At 38.8% G+C, this 15,072-nt stretch overlaps 1 protein-coding gene across 28 annotated transcripts in view; it reads left to right on the top strand.

The window, feature by feature from the left end:
* Trpm3 (transient receptor potential cation channel subfamily M member 3) overlaps positions 1-15,072 on the top strand; it is an 843,949-nt gene that overhangs the window by 540,481 nt on the left and 288,396 nt on the right. For all 28 annotated transcript variants that reach the window (XM_087183504.1, XM_087183498.1, XM_087183497.1 and 25 more), the window contains 2 exons: positions 11,529-11,742; positions 14,947-15,071. In XM_087183504.1, the coding sequence (XP_087039630.1) occupies positions 11,529-11,742; positions 14,947-15,071 (339 nt within the window). The remainder of the gene's footprint in view (positions 1-11,528; positions 11,743-14,946; position 15,072) is intronic.

The raw sequence follows: 15,072 nt of genomic DNA, 5'->3' as shown, positions 1-15,072 counted from the left end.
ATGGAGATTATGAATTTCCTCATCCACTTAAGGGCGGTACTTGCATACACAAGACCATTAAGTGCCCCCAGCTCAGCGCAGGTCTTGTTCACAGTAGGGGATTGAACCACAGACAGTATGGATCTCCAGGAAACACATTTGAAAAGCCATGCAAGGCATCCTTGTAAGGAAAGTCCTGTAAGTGAAGAAGTGTCAGAGTAATGATGACAATGGAGTGGGACAACCTCCGCTTTCAAAGGTACTAAATGCTACCTGCAGACATGTGCTTCTAGCCCAGTAAGCATGTGGTCGGCATCTGCCCATTGTTTCCACTGTTAATATTCAGTGTCACAATGGGGCATGCATTCACTTGTAAGTAAGAGTGTCCTTCCTAAGCCCACAGGTTGAGAGACTCTAGATACCACAGGTTGCCATGGTCCAAACATGCGTTTCTCTGTCTTATGGAGACTGCCCTTAGATAATTTATAAATCCCTAGGGAAAAGCAATTTATATATTCACCAAAGGATAGTTTTGACAGAAGACTAATCTCAGTTATCCAAGATCCATAAAACTTAGAGCTTAATCAAAAATAACTTCTGCCAGTTTTTAAAGGCCCAATATATTCTCTGAAGGTAAAGATTTCCACCATTAAAAATATCTAAAAGAATGGAGTATTAGTTTAATTGTGCACTGTCAGACAGTCCAAGCTTATCCCAGAACCATCACATAAATGCTGTGTGATGTGGAGAGAAAGTTACTAAATTTCCTTCCCCTCAGTAATCTCTTCTGTTGTGTAGATTATTGGTACTGCTGTCATAAACATGACACGAGATGGCCTATGTAAAACATTGGTAGAGTGCCAGGCACACCAATGGATGTAAAGCTAATTTAGCTGTTATTATTGTTGGTGTCTTCATCACTATTTATCCCAGGCTCTGAAAGAAACTGCAAAAACATTTTGACTAATATTTTGAAGGACACTCATGTAGACATATCCTTGTGCTATTTTAAATAAATTAAACTATATTTAAATTATTTACATTATATTTAAATTATATTTTTTCAGTTCATACTTTCACATCATTCCAGAAGTTCTGACTCTGTAACCTATTAGTTGGTCTTAGAATCTTCAGTCTCATTGCATTTTATATATAACCTGGCTCTGTCTAGTTTATTTAGCCTCCGAGTGCCTCAGTTTCCTCATCTGTAAATGAGGAAAGTAATTAGTGCTCCATAGAGTTGTCTCAAGGATTAAATTGTCACTAGCAGGAGGCAGGTGCTATGAGCAGCCATCGCTAACTAGAGATGTGCAGTCTGTGAGTGCCCACATTATATAAGCAACATCTACATTCAGTCATCAGCCCCTGCATTTACCATTGCAGCAAAATAGAAAGTGTGTTTTAGTGACCTTGCTACCTTACTCCATGTACACTTCAACCATTAAGCAGCTGCTGTGGGTGTGCTAGTGTGATGGATATAGCCAAGATCTCTTCCCATTGTAGAATTTTCCCCTACCAGAGCTGCTTTTCCACTCCTAATAATTTCTTGGGAACTTAAGTGACCCTAAGAACTCAACTGAAACTTCAAATGAGTGCATTCAAAAGTGTGTCTTCTAAAGTATTAATCAAAATACTTTGGCCGCTGCTTTCAGGATCTGTTGCACATGGAAAACATAATAGTAAAGCCAAGTAAAATATATTTAACATCCACTATGTCCCTGCACTGTGCCAAGTTATGCCTATGTTATTTTATGTTTATGACAGTAGTATATGTGCTGCTGAAGCGAGCACTGTTTATGACAGTAGTACCTTTCTTTTATGATAGAATAACATACTGAGGTACAGGAAACTTAAGTAATTTGTCCCACGTCACATAGGAAATATGTATTCTGTGTATATTATGACATTAACACGGACACTGAGTGGCAGATCTTTTTCTCTTCTCCAAGTGGGGGAGGGGCGCATACACTCGTGGTTGTGACAGCCCTTCGCAAACCCACCTGCTCTATAGAACCCCAAGCTATCTGGTGATGATTAGGTGAGGCGAGGTCAACCACAGCCACCGTGGGGCCCTCAACAGAGGAGAAACCAGTACTCCCTCTCAAGGCTGGCAGCCCCAATTATCAGACCCCAAAGTTTTTCACCTCACGTTGAGTATCTAAGGTGGGTGGCCTTCCCACCAGTGCCCACAACACACACTGTGACACTGCAGGCCCCAGGCAGAGATGGCTACTTTACATCCTTGCCTTGACATGCTGTTCTTCACAGCTCCAGCTCGGGAAGGCATCAAGGACGTGAGACCAGGGACCATTTGAGGACAAAGGTTCCCACCCTCTGTACGTGCTCCACTGTCCCATCAGACTTCACTTGTCAAATACAATTCAAGGATAAAACTATTAAGCATTTCAAGACAAAAGAGCAGACTCCCAAGCAGTGAAGCCCCTGCACTGCCCTTTTGAGCAGTGTGACTACTGGTCACACGCCCATGACCCTGGCTCTGAGGTTACAGCTGGCCTGAGTGGACTCAGAATGACCACCTTCTTTCTTAGCCTGATCAGCCAAATGGAGACTAGGTTTCCTTTTATTACTCCTGAATTTTTACAAATGGGGAAGTCCCAGGTTTTCATCCAGTGACAAATGAACATTTTGTCCCCTTAGACAACTTGCCCTTGAACTATTCTGATTCTCTTGTCTAGAAAAAGACAGTGGACTTGTCCACACCAGGCCAAGACCTGGGCCTTCATTACCTTCCACCCTCATGACCAAACCAGTGTGCAGTAGGGACAGAGGGAAATTAGGCAGCCCCTGCCTCTGCAGGGATGCCAGTCTGCACAGGCAGAGCATGGCTCATTATTCTCCAGGACTGCAGAGGGTCAGGCCAACTATCTCTAATGTGCCTTTAGTCCTCTACTTCTGAAAAGCATACCTAAAAGTTAAAATTATTTTTAATAAAGTGGTCAAAAAACTCTAGAGGCAGATTAATTTTTATTAATTTTTAAAAGTATAATGCAATGTTAACTTTTCCCTTCAAGGCAACCCAAGATAAGGCCCTTGGGTCTTCAAAATACCAAGGCACTCTGCACACCATCCAAGACAGTCTGCGGGAGTTTTGGTAGGATACAGGTGGAAGGAAAAGATCCATTAATAAAATATCACAGGTCATGTGGGAGCCATATCTCTGCTCAGGGATGCTATCAATCTGTCCTACATCAAAGGCAGAATAGGAATCTATCACAGACCTTTCTTTAGCTGTCAAATACTCTTGAGAGATTGGATGTAGTGGTTATCAACTTGGAGGCTCAGAATAACCCATGAGACCATCACAAATTTCCACAACTAAGACTCACTTACAGAATCTCATTCATTAGTATAGGAAAGAACCTGGGAACCTAAGTTTTTTTGAAATTTACCAAGGTTATTCCACTGTTCTGCCAGGCTAGGAATATCTTAATCCTAGTGCCTCAACCTGTGTTATAGACAAGGTAACTAAGCCCTGAGAAATTAAATTATTTTTCCAGAGTTATACAGTCATTTAATGACAAGTTCTTGAACCCACCTTCCCAAGGAACACTTTCAGTTCTGTTGATCTGGCCATGTGTGCCTGGAACAGATTACAGTGGATGCTCTGTTTGGGAAGATACATGTGGGTAATTGAAAGGAAGCTAATTACTATTTTGTTCCTCTTTTTATTAGGGTTTTGAAAACTGTAGAAGTATAAAATCTGTTATTTAATGAGGTTAATTAAACTCAAAAGCCGTAAGTGGGAAGAGGTCTTTGTAAAATTGCATCCTAGGTAAACAGAACCATTTTCTGAGCCTTTCCAAATGCTTCGTGGCACACAGCCCTCAATTCCTGGGCTTGACAGCAAAACAGCAATAAAACCAGCACTTTTCAGAGACGAATTGACAATGGAAGGAGACATTCAAAGCTGACAGTGAGTGAAAGATTCTGATTCCTTCTCTGTTCCAAGCTACATCCTATGAAATTGCAAGCCCAAAGTGGCCAGTGCTGGAGTAGCAGAGGATCTGGCAGCTCATTAGAACAACTCATAACTTTTTAAACCTGCCTTAGAGAACAATAAGAAGATGTGCCATCAGCAGCCACTGTGTGGTTTCTCAAAGACTCATCTTTATCTAGATCTCCCTAGATTATTTAGGAAAGGAAGTAATGCTGAGCTTGATTACAAACTATCTTCTTTGCTTACTAATCATCTCAATTAATGCTGAACCGACTGGTGGGCTAAGTACACGTAGCCTAATTAAGGATGTGTGTTTAAACCTCTCAAGTCATCACAGAATTCTTTTCAGGTTTTCCCTTGCTGAGATCAGGTTGAGCCTCTTATGGTTTTCATATAATTTAGGTAATTATTCCTAGCCTTTATTTTCACACTTGAAGTGCTAATGACTGAGTCTGCCAGGACGAAAGGCTTGTTCTTTGAGCATTGTGGGTGCAGGTGGGGGCCCTTAGGAGGGAGAGAAGGCTGTCGGAAGCCTGGCAGCCAAAACCTCACACTGTACTCTTAAAAGGCTTTGGGGATTGGATTTGAGATTTTAAAAATTGTCTGTCTTTGCATCATGTAAATCTGATCTAGGGATCATTGACTGACACACACACAATAGGAAATTAAATGAATCCCTCTTCTCAAAAAAAAAAAAAAATGCTAATCCCTATCTGTGGTGAACCAGCAGCTTTACAAAAGCGTAAGTCTGTGAGAGGTTTTGTAATTGCTCCGTTGATTTCCAGTTTCCACCTTAGAGTTTCGAGCCTACTGAACTGGCAATACCTTGGGATGGTCTTCTTTAAATTGAGACGAAAACTAGAATATATCGTGTATATTTCCAATCCTAATCTTAGATCTATGAAGAAGGAAAAACCAATCAGCCAAGAAACTATCCCATCTCCTTGCCTCTAAAAAGTCTTATGCTAAATAATTCTGACAAAATTTCATAGAGTACTACTAGGACCTATTCATATGCTTAGTGAAGTTCTAAATTATTTCTTAATCTTTGGGTTTCCATTGTCCCTTATATAAGGGCCTAATATCTAACACTGAGAAATGGCTAAAACAATATAGCACTTTCACTTCCAAAGTTTTGTGTGTCATGAAACTAAATTTAATAACAGAGAATGGTATTCCAAATATTTTCTTTCCAGGGAGATTGTACATCTATTAAACTATCATGAGCATTGAACTCTTACTACAAAAAAAAAGGCTCCATGGAGTTGGACAGTTGGTATCAGCAGAATTATCTTAGCAGTCCGATCCAACATGCTCTGCTTGGCCACAGTTTTAATTACACATGTCCCTTTTAATGTGGATATGAAGATTTAGGAAATAGAATGATGCTTGTCGTATTTCATAGCAAAAAGGACAAAGGGGCAAATTTCCCAATACAGCTTTGAAAGAAAGGCATCAAAGATACTGTTAAAATAGATTTAATAATAGTAGTCCATTATTCAGAGCAAACACTACTCAACAAATACCAAGAGATTATTCCCATGAATTTATGATGACTTGGTAGTGTGAGGAAAGGATTTGTTGGTTAACATATCCAAGGATGTAGCCACATTTATTATTCCGTATCTTGTGTATAATTGGATTAAAACAGTTTCATTAAAACAGCTGGACAAAGCTACATGGGTGAAATTTAGGGCCAAAGAGGTGACTGATGAATTATCAGAGCCAAGTTACTCTACAAAAGCCTGAGTTTGAAATACCAGAGGAAGAATTTGTTTAAAAAATGGCCCCTGTGTGTTCTAAGGGAGAGTGGTTGTTTCCCAACTTTCCAGCCTTTGCCCACTGTGGGTGCAATACAGGAAAAAATACTGTCTGGTGTTTGTGACACCTCAGTGAACTCTAGTGACATTGACAAGTGAAGAGTAACACTTCGAATGATACAGTACCAAGGATAGATTTAGTTTTAAAGAAAAAACGGGCCAGAAAATAGCCTGCTAAGCAAAAAGAGCTGCTGTGGCACTAGGTAGAGCTAAGCCTCAAAATTTTAGTCACCAAATCCTCTACCATTCAAATGAAATGAAATCTGTAGTTTTCTAATATACTCTCACTTATAGAATTTAATTTCCAAAATTGTTGTTTGGAAACCAAAATACATTTTCTCATGAAAATAATGCTGGATGCATAGATTTCCACAGCACCTAAGAATGAATCAAATAATGCAATTTCAACTGAATCTAGCTTCTGTTTTTCACATAACATGCCGAATGCCATTCACTCTTCATGTGCAGGCTTCCTGCTGCCAAAGGACAGTATGGGGAAAAGGGCAATAATTCCAGATGTGAGAAACTTATTTAAACTCAGTTTCTGTCTTGAAATGATAAATTGGGGACCTAAAGCCTTTTTCAAGGAAAGATTCCTTTTATAAAGATAAATAGTTGGATATGGTGGCACACATCCCTAATCCCAGCTACTTGGGAGGCTGAGACAGGAGAATCCCACATTCAAGGGCAGCCTGGGCAACTTAGTGAGATTCTGTCTCAAAATCAAAAAGAAAAATGACTGGGGATGTATGTCAATGTTAAAGTGCCCCTAGGTTTCATCCCCAACACCAAAAACCCCACAGGAACAAAAAATACATGCTGCACGAGTCACTCCTCAAATAACTGCAGCTGAAAAACAACTATTTGGGAAGTTTTAAAGGGATAAAGGCAAGTTGGTTGTAGATAGGAGTCACATTCTAGTGAATGTAACCTTTATCTAATTTTCATTTATTAGAGATTTGGTGGCCATACTTGTTTAACAATCTGATCCATACAGTATCCTGAGAGGTGGTCAATATCACTATTTAACGAGACAGAATGCTCCAGTTGGCCAAATGACACAGAGTATGTAGCTGCAGATGTCTAGGAAACCTCTAATCTGGAACACAACATATGACCAAATTAATGTGAACATTAAGATTTCTTGCTGTATGGAAGGTCATCCCTTGGCAATGATTAGACTCACAAGTGGATAGTCAAATTGCTCATCTTGACAACCAATATAGACCCTAAATCCAAATCACACTGACCACTTAACAGGAATGGATTAAATGCTCTGGGCAACCATTTCTGAGTGTGAAGCAGCTGATTTAGCAGATGCATTAACGGTTACATTTCAAGCACCCGGGAAGCCTACCAAATAGCCTGGTTTTCATGGGTACTAATATAATTTAAAAACTGAAATCTTCAGATAACCCCAAAATGTTGTTTCAGCCTTTGGTTTTAATTATCCTCTTATCCCCACAATCATTTACTTGAGTTGCTCAGTAACAACCACCAAAAAAAGAGAAAAAGTAACAGCAAATTGATTCATTCACATACTTTATCTTGCTTTTTATTCTTTAAGAGAAAAGCATGATAAATCACAAATAATAGGCAACATCCAATTCTCAGAGCCACTGAGGATTTGTGATGTTTGTCAGCTCCTGGCATGATTTGATGTGGTCTGTAGTCAGTCAAACATTCTTGTGTAAAAGAATTAGTCCTGGTCAAAGGGGTAAGATTATTGGAGACAGGTTGAGTAGCTTGTCCACTGGTGCACTTTGATATTTAGGGTGATCTAATTTTTCCAGTTTTTCCCCCATATTCTCTTGTGTTTGCAAGTGAAATACTGAGTGCTCTTTCTTCCCTTGGGCCCAATAACAAATATAAAACACATTGTTCTGATTCTTTTTTGTGCTACTATAACAGAATACCTGAAGTCAGCTAATTAATGAAGAACAGAGATGTATTTCTGATAGTTCTGGAGGCTGAAAAATCCTAGGCCAAGGGTTTATTGCTGGCAGGTCCTCCTTGCTCCATCATCCCACTAAAGAATGTGAGAGAGCAGGAGCATGTGTGCCTGAGGGAAAAAGAGAAGGGGGTGCAAACTCACCCTTTTATTAGGAACCCCTTCCTGCAATAGCAGCGTTAGACCATTCATGAGGGTGGAACCATCAAGACTTAATCATCCTGTGAAGGTCCTACTGTTGCACTGATGATTAAGTTTCCAACACATGATCCTTGGGGGACTCATTCTACTGTAGCACCCACTATTTGTGCTGTTTGGTCTGTGGAAGAGTTATAGTCCTTGATTCATGAGTGGTCCCCCAGGAACTGGTTAAAAATCAGAGCCTCATGTCCCACCCCAGACCGATTGAATCCGAACCTACATTTTTTGACAAAGTTATCTGGTGAGTCACGTGCATGTTCAAGGCTGAGGAACACAGCCCAGGCTAAGACACTTGAGTGTAAACAGTGGCTTTAATGGCATGGCTTTTGTAAGTGATACAATGATTTTAGGATAACCACTCTGAGATCCCAGGCAGGCCTCTTCCCTGGGTCTCTGTCCCCATCTGGAAAGCAAAATAATCTCTAGAGTCCCATGATTGCTTATCTATCTCTGAGCTTCCTTTTATTTCTAAAAACTGTACCTGCTTCACAACCAAGGCTGAAGGCCTATAAAAACATGGTTGGGTCCAACAGGATCCCTCTCTCAAACCCTTGCAACAAGGAAGATAAAACATCACATGAAAGAAGCAACCAGAAGCAATATTACACTAGGCTTGACTGACAGTAATATTGCATCCGTATGAGCTTATATTCTCAGGAAAAGTCACTTTGAGTCAAACAGAGCCTTTGAAAAATTAGGATGATTTCTGTCAATGAAAGGTAAGAGACTACCTTACCTAGGATTTGGGGAAGAGCATTGACCGAATGCATGGCAAAGTGGGGGGGAAACTTCTCAATAGAAAGGATAAGGCTAAATTATGGGGGATCATAATTGCCGTCATGAGAAGCTCACAAATGATGTAATGATTTGAATTAAGAAATAATATGATCAAAGAGGGACTGGAGAAAGAAGTCAGCCAGCTGGTATTCATTAGAGAGCTCAGGGCTAGAGAAACCAGTAGGAGGCTGTGGCCACAATCCAAGCTTATATCCTTTAAGAAGAAAGGGTTTTGTAAATGGCAGCTAAAGGAAGAGAGAGAAAAGGCCTAGGTGAGAACAGTATTTTGATAAATGGATCATTAGGACTTACAGACAGCTTGGTAACAGGTAAAGGAAAAGGAGAAATGTGGATAAAGAGACACTTTTATTTTTGAGGTCTACAGAAAGGGCTCCAGAGTTAGACTTGGAGTATGAATCTTGTCATCGGCCCCTTACCAGAAATGTGAACATGAAAACAACATGAATCCCTGTCCTCACTAGCAAAACATGGGTGATGCCAATGTCTTTATTTTTGGGATGAGTACATAACTTTGAACATGTAAAGCCCTATTGGACCATAAAAGTTCTGCCTATTGTATATACTTTAGAATTTGCTTCAGTAGAGTCAACTAGAGATAAACTCTCTCACCTTTGTCAGTCAGAAAATATAATTTGATCTCACTTTGGAAGATACTTTTTTCTGCATTTGGATCTTTGGACTGATATCTTTTGTCCTGGCACACTGAATATCCTGGTATTGGGTATGCAACTGAGGATCGGGCTTTCAATCTAATAACTGTTCATTGTAGATGATCTTTACTCCTGTTCTTAGGGATTCTCCTTCCTCCCTCTGGTGTTATCTGTGCCATATCTTTGAATGAGCTTTCTTTTTATTTATCCTGCTTAGGATTCATTGAATTTCCTGGACTTCAGAATTGGTCTCCCTCGGTAATTCTGAGAAATGCCCAGGCAGCATCTTTTCCTCATTATTTCTTTTATTCCTATGTAGAATTCTAATTATTTCCCCCAAGGGTCTTCATTTTTCTTTTTATGTTTTCAATTCCTTTGTCTCTTAGATTGCATCTGGTTCATTTTTTGGACCTATTGTCAGTTTATCTGTTCTGTAGTGTAACTTAGCCATTGTAATTTCCATTTAAGTTATTGCATTTAATTTCTAGAAGTTCTGTCTCATTCTTTTTCAAATGTACAATGGTGATTCCTCATAGCTTCCTATTCCTTACATATGCAGTCATCTCCCTTGTTTTATAGCATATTAGACATAGTTATTTTGCATTCTGTGACCATTTCAATATCTATGAGAATGTTACTCTGCTGCCTATTGATTCTCATTCATGCTGCTTTATCTCCTTGTGTAATTTGTGATTTTATATTTACTTTATTATCATGAAATGCTTATTTTTTCCTATGGGAATGAGTTCAGACCTGAGTTGATGACACATTCATACTCAGAGAAGCCACAGTGCTTCTGCCAGTTCTCTGGAGCCATTGGTTAGAACCATTTTACATTAAATAACTCGGTTTAGCACGTCTCAAAGCACATTGATTACATCAGTGTAGACTATAATCTCCGTGAGTGCCTGCTTAGGTTTAAAAATAATCAGAGGGATGGTTTTTCCCATCCACCCAGAGTCAAGGTTGAGGTGGGCAAGTGTTCTTACTGCCTTCCTTGGCACATCAGACTTATTTTTAATTCCTTATGCATGAGGTTGGACTCCTTTGACATTCACATTGACTTTTTATTAGATAATATGCTTCTGTGAACAAAATGTCCACTGGAAAATCTGTTACTTATTGTTTGGTTACCTTCTCTTTTTTTCATTCAGTTTATTGGTACATTTTAGGTACATAATACAGTTACATTCATCATTGGGATCTTGTACCTTTACATGATGTATGGACTCCTGTGAAATATCCCAGATTTATGTAGGGTCCCCCATACAATTTCCCATCCTGAATAAAGCCATTAAATCAGACATCCAACATGTCCAAAATTTGGAGCCAATCTTCCCAAGGCTCTGGCTCCTCCAGCTTCTACTTTGGGAGTTAAATAGTCCTTCTGTCGTGGCAACTCAGCAATGCATTTCAAAGCACTTTCTATATTTCTAATATTTTGGTTGTTTCCAGCTAGAAGTGGAAGTCTTTATATGATTATATAGCTGTTTGCAATTGTATTTATAGCATTTCAGCTATATAGACTTACTGTAACTTTATTCTAGTTGCATTAGGTAAAACTTTGATATCTGCTGGATACTTTAATTTTTCAACTATTCTACAGGAATAAGTGGCATTACTTTTTGACACTTGTCTTTTAAAACTAAAAAAAAAAAATCTATTAGTGAGCCATTAATATAGATGTAAATATAATCTGGTGTTACCTTAACTTAAATTTTTCATTGCATTATGTAGAATAGCAGAATTTTTCAAAACCTGTCAGAACAGAACCACAGAAAACAAAGACTCAGTTATATCTGCACCCCATCTATGTAAAGGGATTACTTATACTGAAAATATTAGAAAAATTTGAATTGTTACACAAGTATAAAAAATGGTAAAATGTAAACATGTTTTCTTTTAAACAAAAAACTCCTTACAGGAAAATTGTGCTTAAAGTATTATTAGAAAACCAAATCATTTTCAAGCTTGCAATAATTCACAATTTTCAGAAACCCTTCAAAAATGCTGAGTCTCTTTTCTCATGATCCCTTTTTTGGGTAAAGGAAATGATCACCCCTCTTGAAAAATCTGGCCTCATGTGAGTCGTTTCCTTCAAGTAGTGACACATATAATTGTGGTCAGTGAAAACAAGCAGCCTCCCTAATTGACAGCCTTGCTTCTCCCAGTACGTGCGAGTATCTTTTGATACGAAACCTGATCTCCTCCTACACCTGATGACCAAGGAATGGCAGTTGGAGCTCCCCAAGCTTCTCATCTCTGTCCACGGCGGCCTGCAGAACTTTGAACTCCAGCCCAAACTCAAGCAAGTCTTTGGGAAAGGGCTCATCAAAGCAGCAATGACAACTGGAGCATGGATATTCACAGGAGGAGTGAACACAGGTAACTGGAAAAAGGCAACAAAGGGCCCTGAGAATGCCCTGTGTTTTGCCTAAGATGACTTTCTCCTAACAGTGAATATGCTTCTGTCTCCCCACATTACCCAGCCCACACATGCTCACACTCACACCCTGTCCTCTCCCAGCCCCCATTACCTAAAGGATAACCCACAGTTATTTCCTGACTAAGAATTATTACAGATAAGCAATGGGTTTGGATAGTTAGTGGTTGACTTCATAGTAATTTGTAAGCACGACTAATGCAATTTCACAGTACTTTCAGTAGTTCAAGTTGTTATATAAACTTTTAATTATTTGTTTTTGTAGTGCTAGGCAAGTGCTTTACCATTGAGCTACGCCTCAGCCTCTAATAATTGTTCAAAGAATTACTTTTACTTTAAATTAGAAACTGTGTCTCTGTTCTTTAAGTGATTTCGAGTTTAATTCCAAATATCTTCAATTTTTGTAAATGGCATTTCCATATGGGACATAAATTGTGATACAAAGTCTGGGGGATTTGTGTTCTGAGATAGATAAATGAATGGAGTGATTTTTTCACAGTACTGGGGGTTGAACCAAGGGCCTTTGCACCGTGTTGTCCTACATTCTCCATCCTCTCTTTCCCTCTCAGACAGGGTCTTGCTAAGTTGCCCAAGCTGGGCTCAAACTTATGATCCCCCTAACTCAGCACGCCAGAGTGCTGAGATTACAGGCATGTGATACCACACCCCGATAATATGTTTATTATTTAAAATATTTCATTAAACCACATCTGCACCAATAGAAGACACTCCTTGCACTGAATTTCAAACAGTTTTTTTCTACCTGGGAAGTCAGTCTCTATATTGTGTTACAAGCACACTGTCAAATCAGTTCTTAGGAACACACAGTTAAGTGCTTATCTGCAAAACATTACTGATGTGCAACAGATAATGGATTGGATGCTGGTCAATTTTGTTGCTCTATTTTCCAGCCTGAGCCAAAAATGTCAGCTTCAAGTGCACAAGTGATGCTGTAGTAAGTTAATGCAAAGTTGTGACAAGGCTCAAAGTCTATACATTTGGGTACATTTGGAGTCAGTGGGACATTCTGAACATAATTCTGGACCAACTAGTTTTCAACAAAATTATCTCAGTGTTGTTTTCAGTTTGGATGATGTTTGAATGAGACACTGCAAAACCTCTTACATACCTAGAATTTATGAGTTGTGAGCACACAGCTGAGCACACTGGAGCAGTGAACTCTTCAGGGTGAACATGCTCAACACTGTTCTGGGCAATCCTGACTCAGTTCATAAACTCACACGATCTCAGAGTGACCTGCTCAGTCAGCTCTTTACTCTCTATCTGGTAGGAATCAGGTGTCCAAAGAGCAATTTTCTCTCAATTACTCTTCAGGTTTTAGGCTCCACATTTGATGCTTCTCTATGATTATTCAATCTTTTGCTCTCCTGACATATAGAAACTAACCCCAGGGGTTTAAAAGTTCAAAAGAAATTCTTAGCATTCTTTTATTTTTAGGAAGCTGGACTAGTGCTTATTATCTTCTTTTAGGAAATGTATTTATATCAAAAGAATTTATACCTTCAATATCATAAAGTAAAATTGATCTCTGCATCTCTTCAGGCTTAGTATCCATTCTGCTGCCCAACATAGGTTTAATGATGGATGCTGAAGCTAGGTGTGAGAGAAATGTGGCAGACAGAGGCTGTACCCAGAAGTTGAACTTGTTGTCTAGGGCTGGCCCTAATATGAGTTTTATATATATCCACAGATTTACTTATTTTGTATGTTTTTAGCAGTATTATCACTTAGAAAATCCTGAGACAAGCTAACAAGTAAAAATGATCTACCAATATTCTCAGCACAGTTCATTGTAGGATTAGCGATCATTTCTACTATTTTGTTGAATTTTTAAAAGGAAGTGTTTTCTCTGATCTTATGGTGATTAGAGAATTGAGTTTTGAAACATGTTCTTACTCATATTAAATTGCCTGGTGTGTTCTGTGTGTTTACTTAGTTTAGTTAGTTTAGTGAATGGTTTCTGAGCCCTTCCTCTTGGGCTGCCCATTGTGCCCCAAAAAGTTCAAAAACACCCCAACCCTCCAGCCTTCCCTTCCAGGAGTTGTATTATTAGAAGAGAATACACTGTGAAATATGGTAGGTGATGCACTGCACTGCTCAGGATATGCAAACTAGATATGTTTAAATGGTTAAGAAACGAAATCCACCTCAATGTTCATAGAGGGGATGGTACTGGGTATGAATTTTTCCTTGAGTAATGGGCAGAATTTTGACAAATGGTGACAACTTTTCTTAGACAATGTATCTTTCAAGTTTCCTATACCAATGTTCACTTGAGGGGAAAGTTAAACATTAGAAATTACATCTTTTATAAATGGCCCACAAAAAGGAAGTACATTCCCTACCACCATGTAAACTGAATTTCTTCATTTGTAACTATGATGGGCAGGCGCAACACTACTGAGCAAGGGCTGAAGATATGTAGCTCAGTGGTACCACACCTGCCTGGCAAGTGCAAGGTCCTGAGTTCAATCCCTGGTTCCAAAAAAACAAACAAAAAAACAATGATGGGAAAGGACATTATGATAGTAGAGGAAAACAATTAAAATAATGAAGATTAAAAAACAACTTACATATTTTTAACAAATTTTTCACAAAATAAGCCATTATTTTCTTACAATCAGGCTTTCCATATTACATAGTGCAAATAGGAAGATGAATTTAAGGTTAATAAAATCTGAGCTAAGTAACTATTTAAATGACCTTGACCACTACATAAACTGTAGTGTAGATTTAATATCATATTATGCATGGTATTTTTTGCCAGGACACAGTCAAGGTATTGATTCGTAAATATACAAATAGATGACTATGCTAGTAAGAAAAAGCTTCTCAAAATTTAAAGAATCATATTCTTTTCATGGACATTAAATGCTTTTTATTTTTTCATATAAATTAGAACAAAAAATCCATTGCTAGACTTTTTTATCAGTCAGCAAACATATCTGGATATACAGCCACAATTTAATGTTCTCTTCTAAACTGTGTAGTTTGTATAGAAATGTGTCAAAACTGTACATTTCAATGCATTTAACCCTGGGAGAAATTTACTACAATTCTCTTTAGAATGATGGAGAGGTCACTGGGTTAGAAGACAAGATTAATACTTTTCTCCTTGCTTGTAGGTGTCATTCGCCATGTTGGAGATGCCTTGAAGGACCATGCTTCTAAGTCTCGAGGGAAGATATGCACCATAGGTATTGCCCCCTGGGGGATTGTGGAAAACCAAGAGGACCTGATTGGAAGAGATG

The sequence above is a fragment of the Heterocephalus glaber genome, unplaced genomic scaffold (assembly GCF_053883595.1).
Source record: "Heterocephalus glaber isolate CG9 unplaced genomic scaffold, H.glaber_assembly_v1.0 deba00001481, whole genome shotgun sequence".
Lineage (NCBI taxonomy): Eukaryota > Metazoa > Chordata > Mammalia > Rodentia > Bathyergidae > Heterocephalus > Heterocephalus glaber.
The sequence above is the reverse complement of the archived record's forward strand: the minus strand, read 5'-3'. Positions and strand labels throughout refer to the sequence as shown.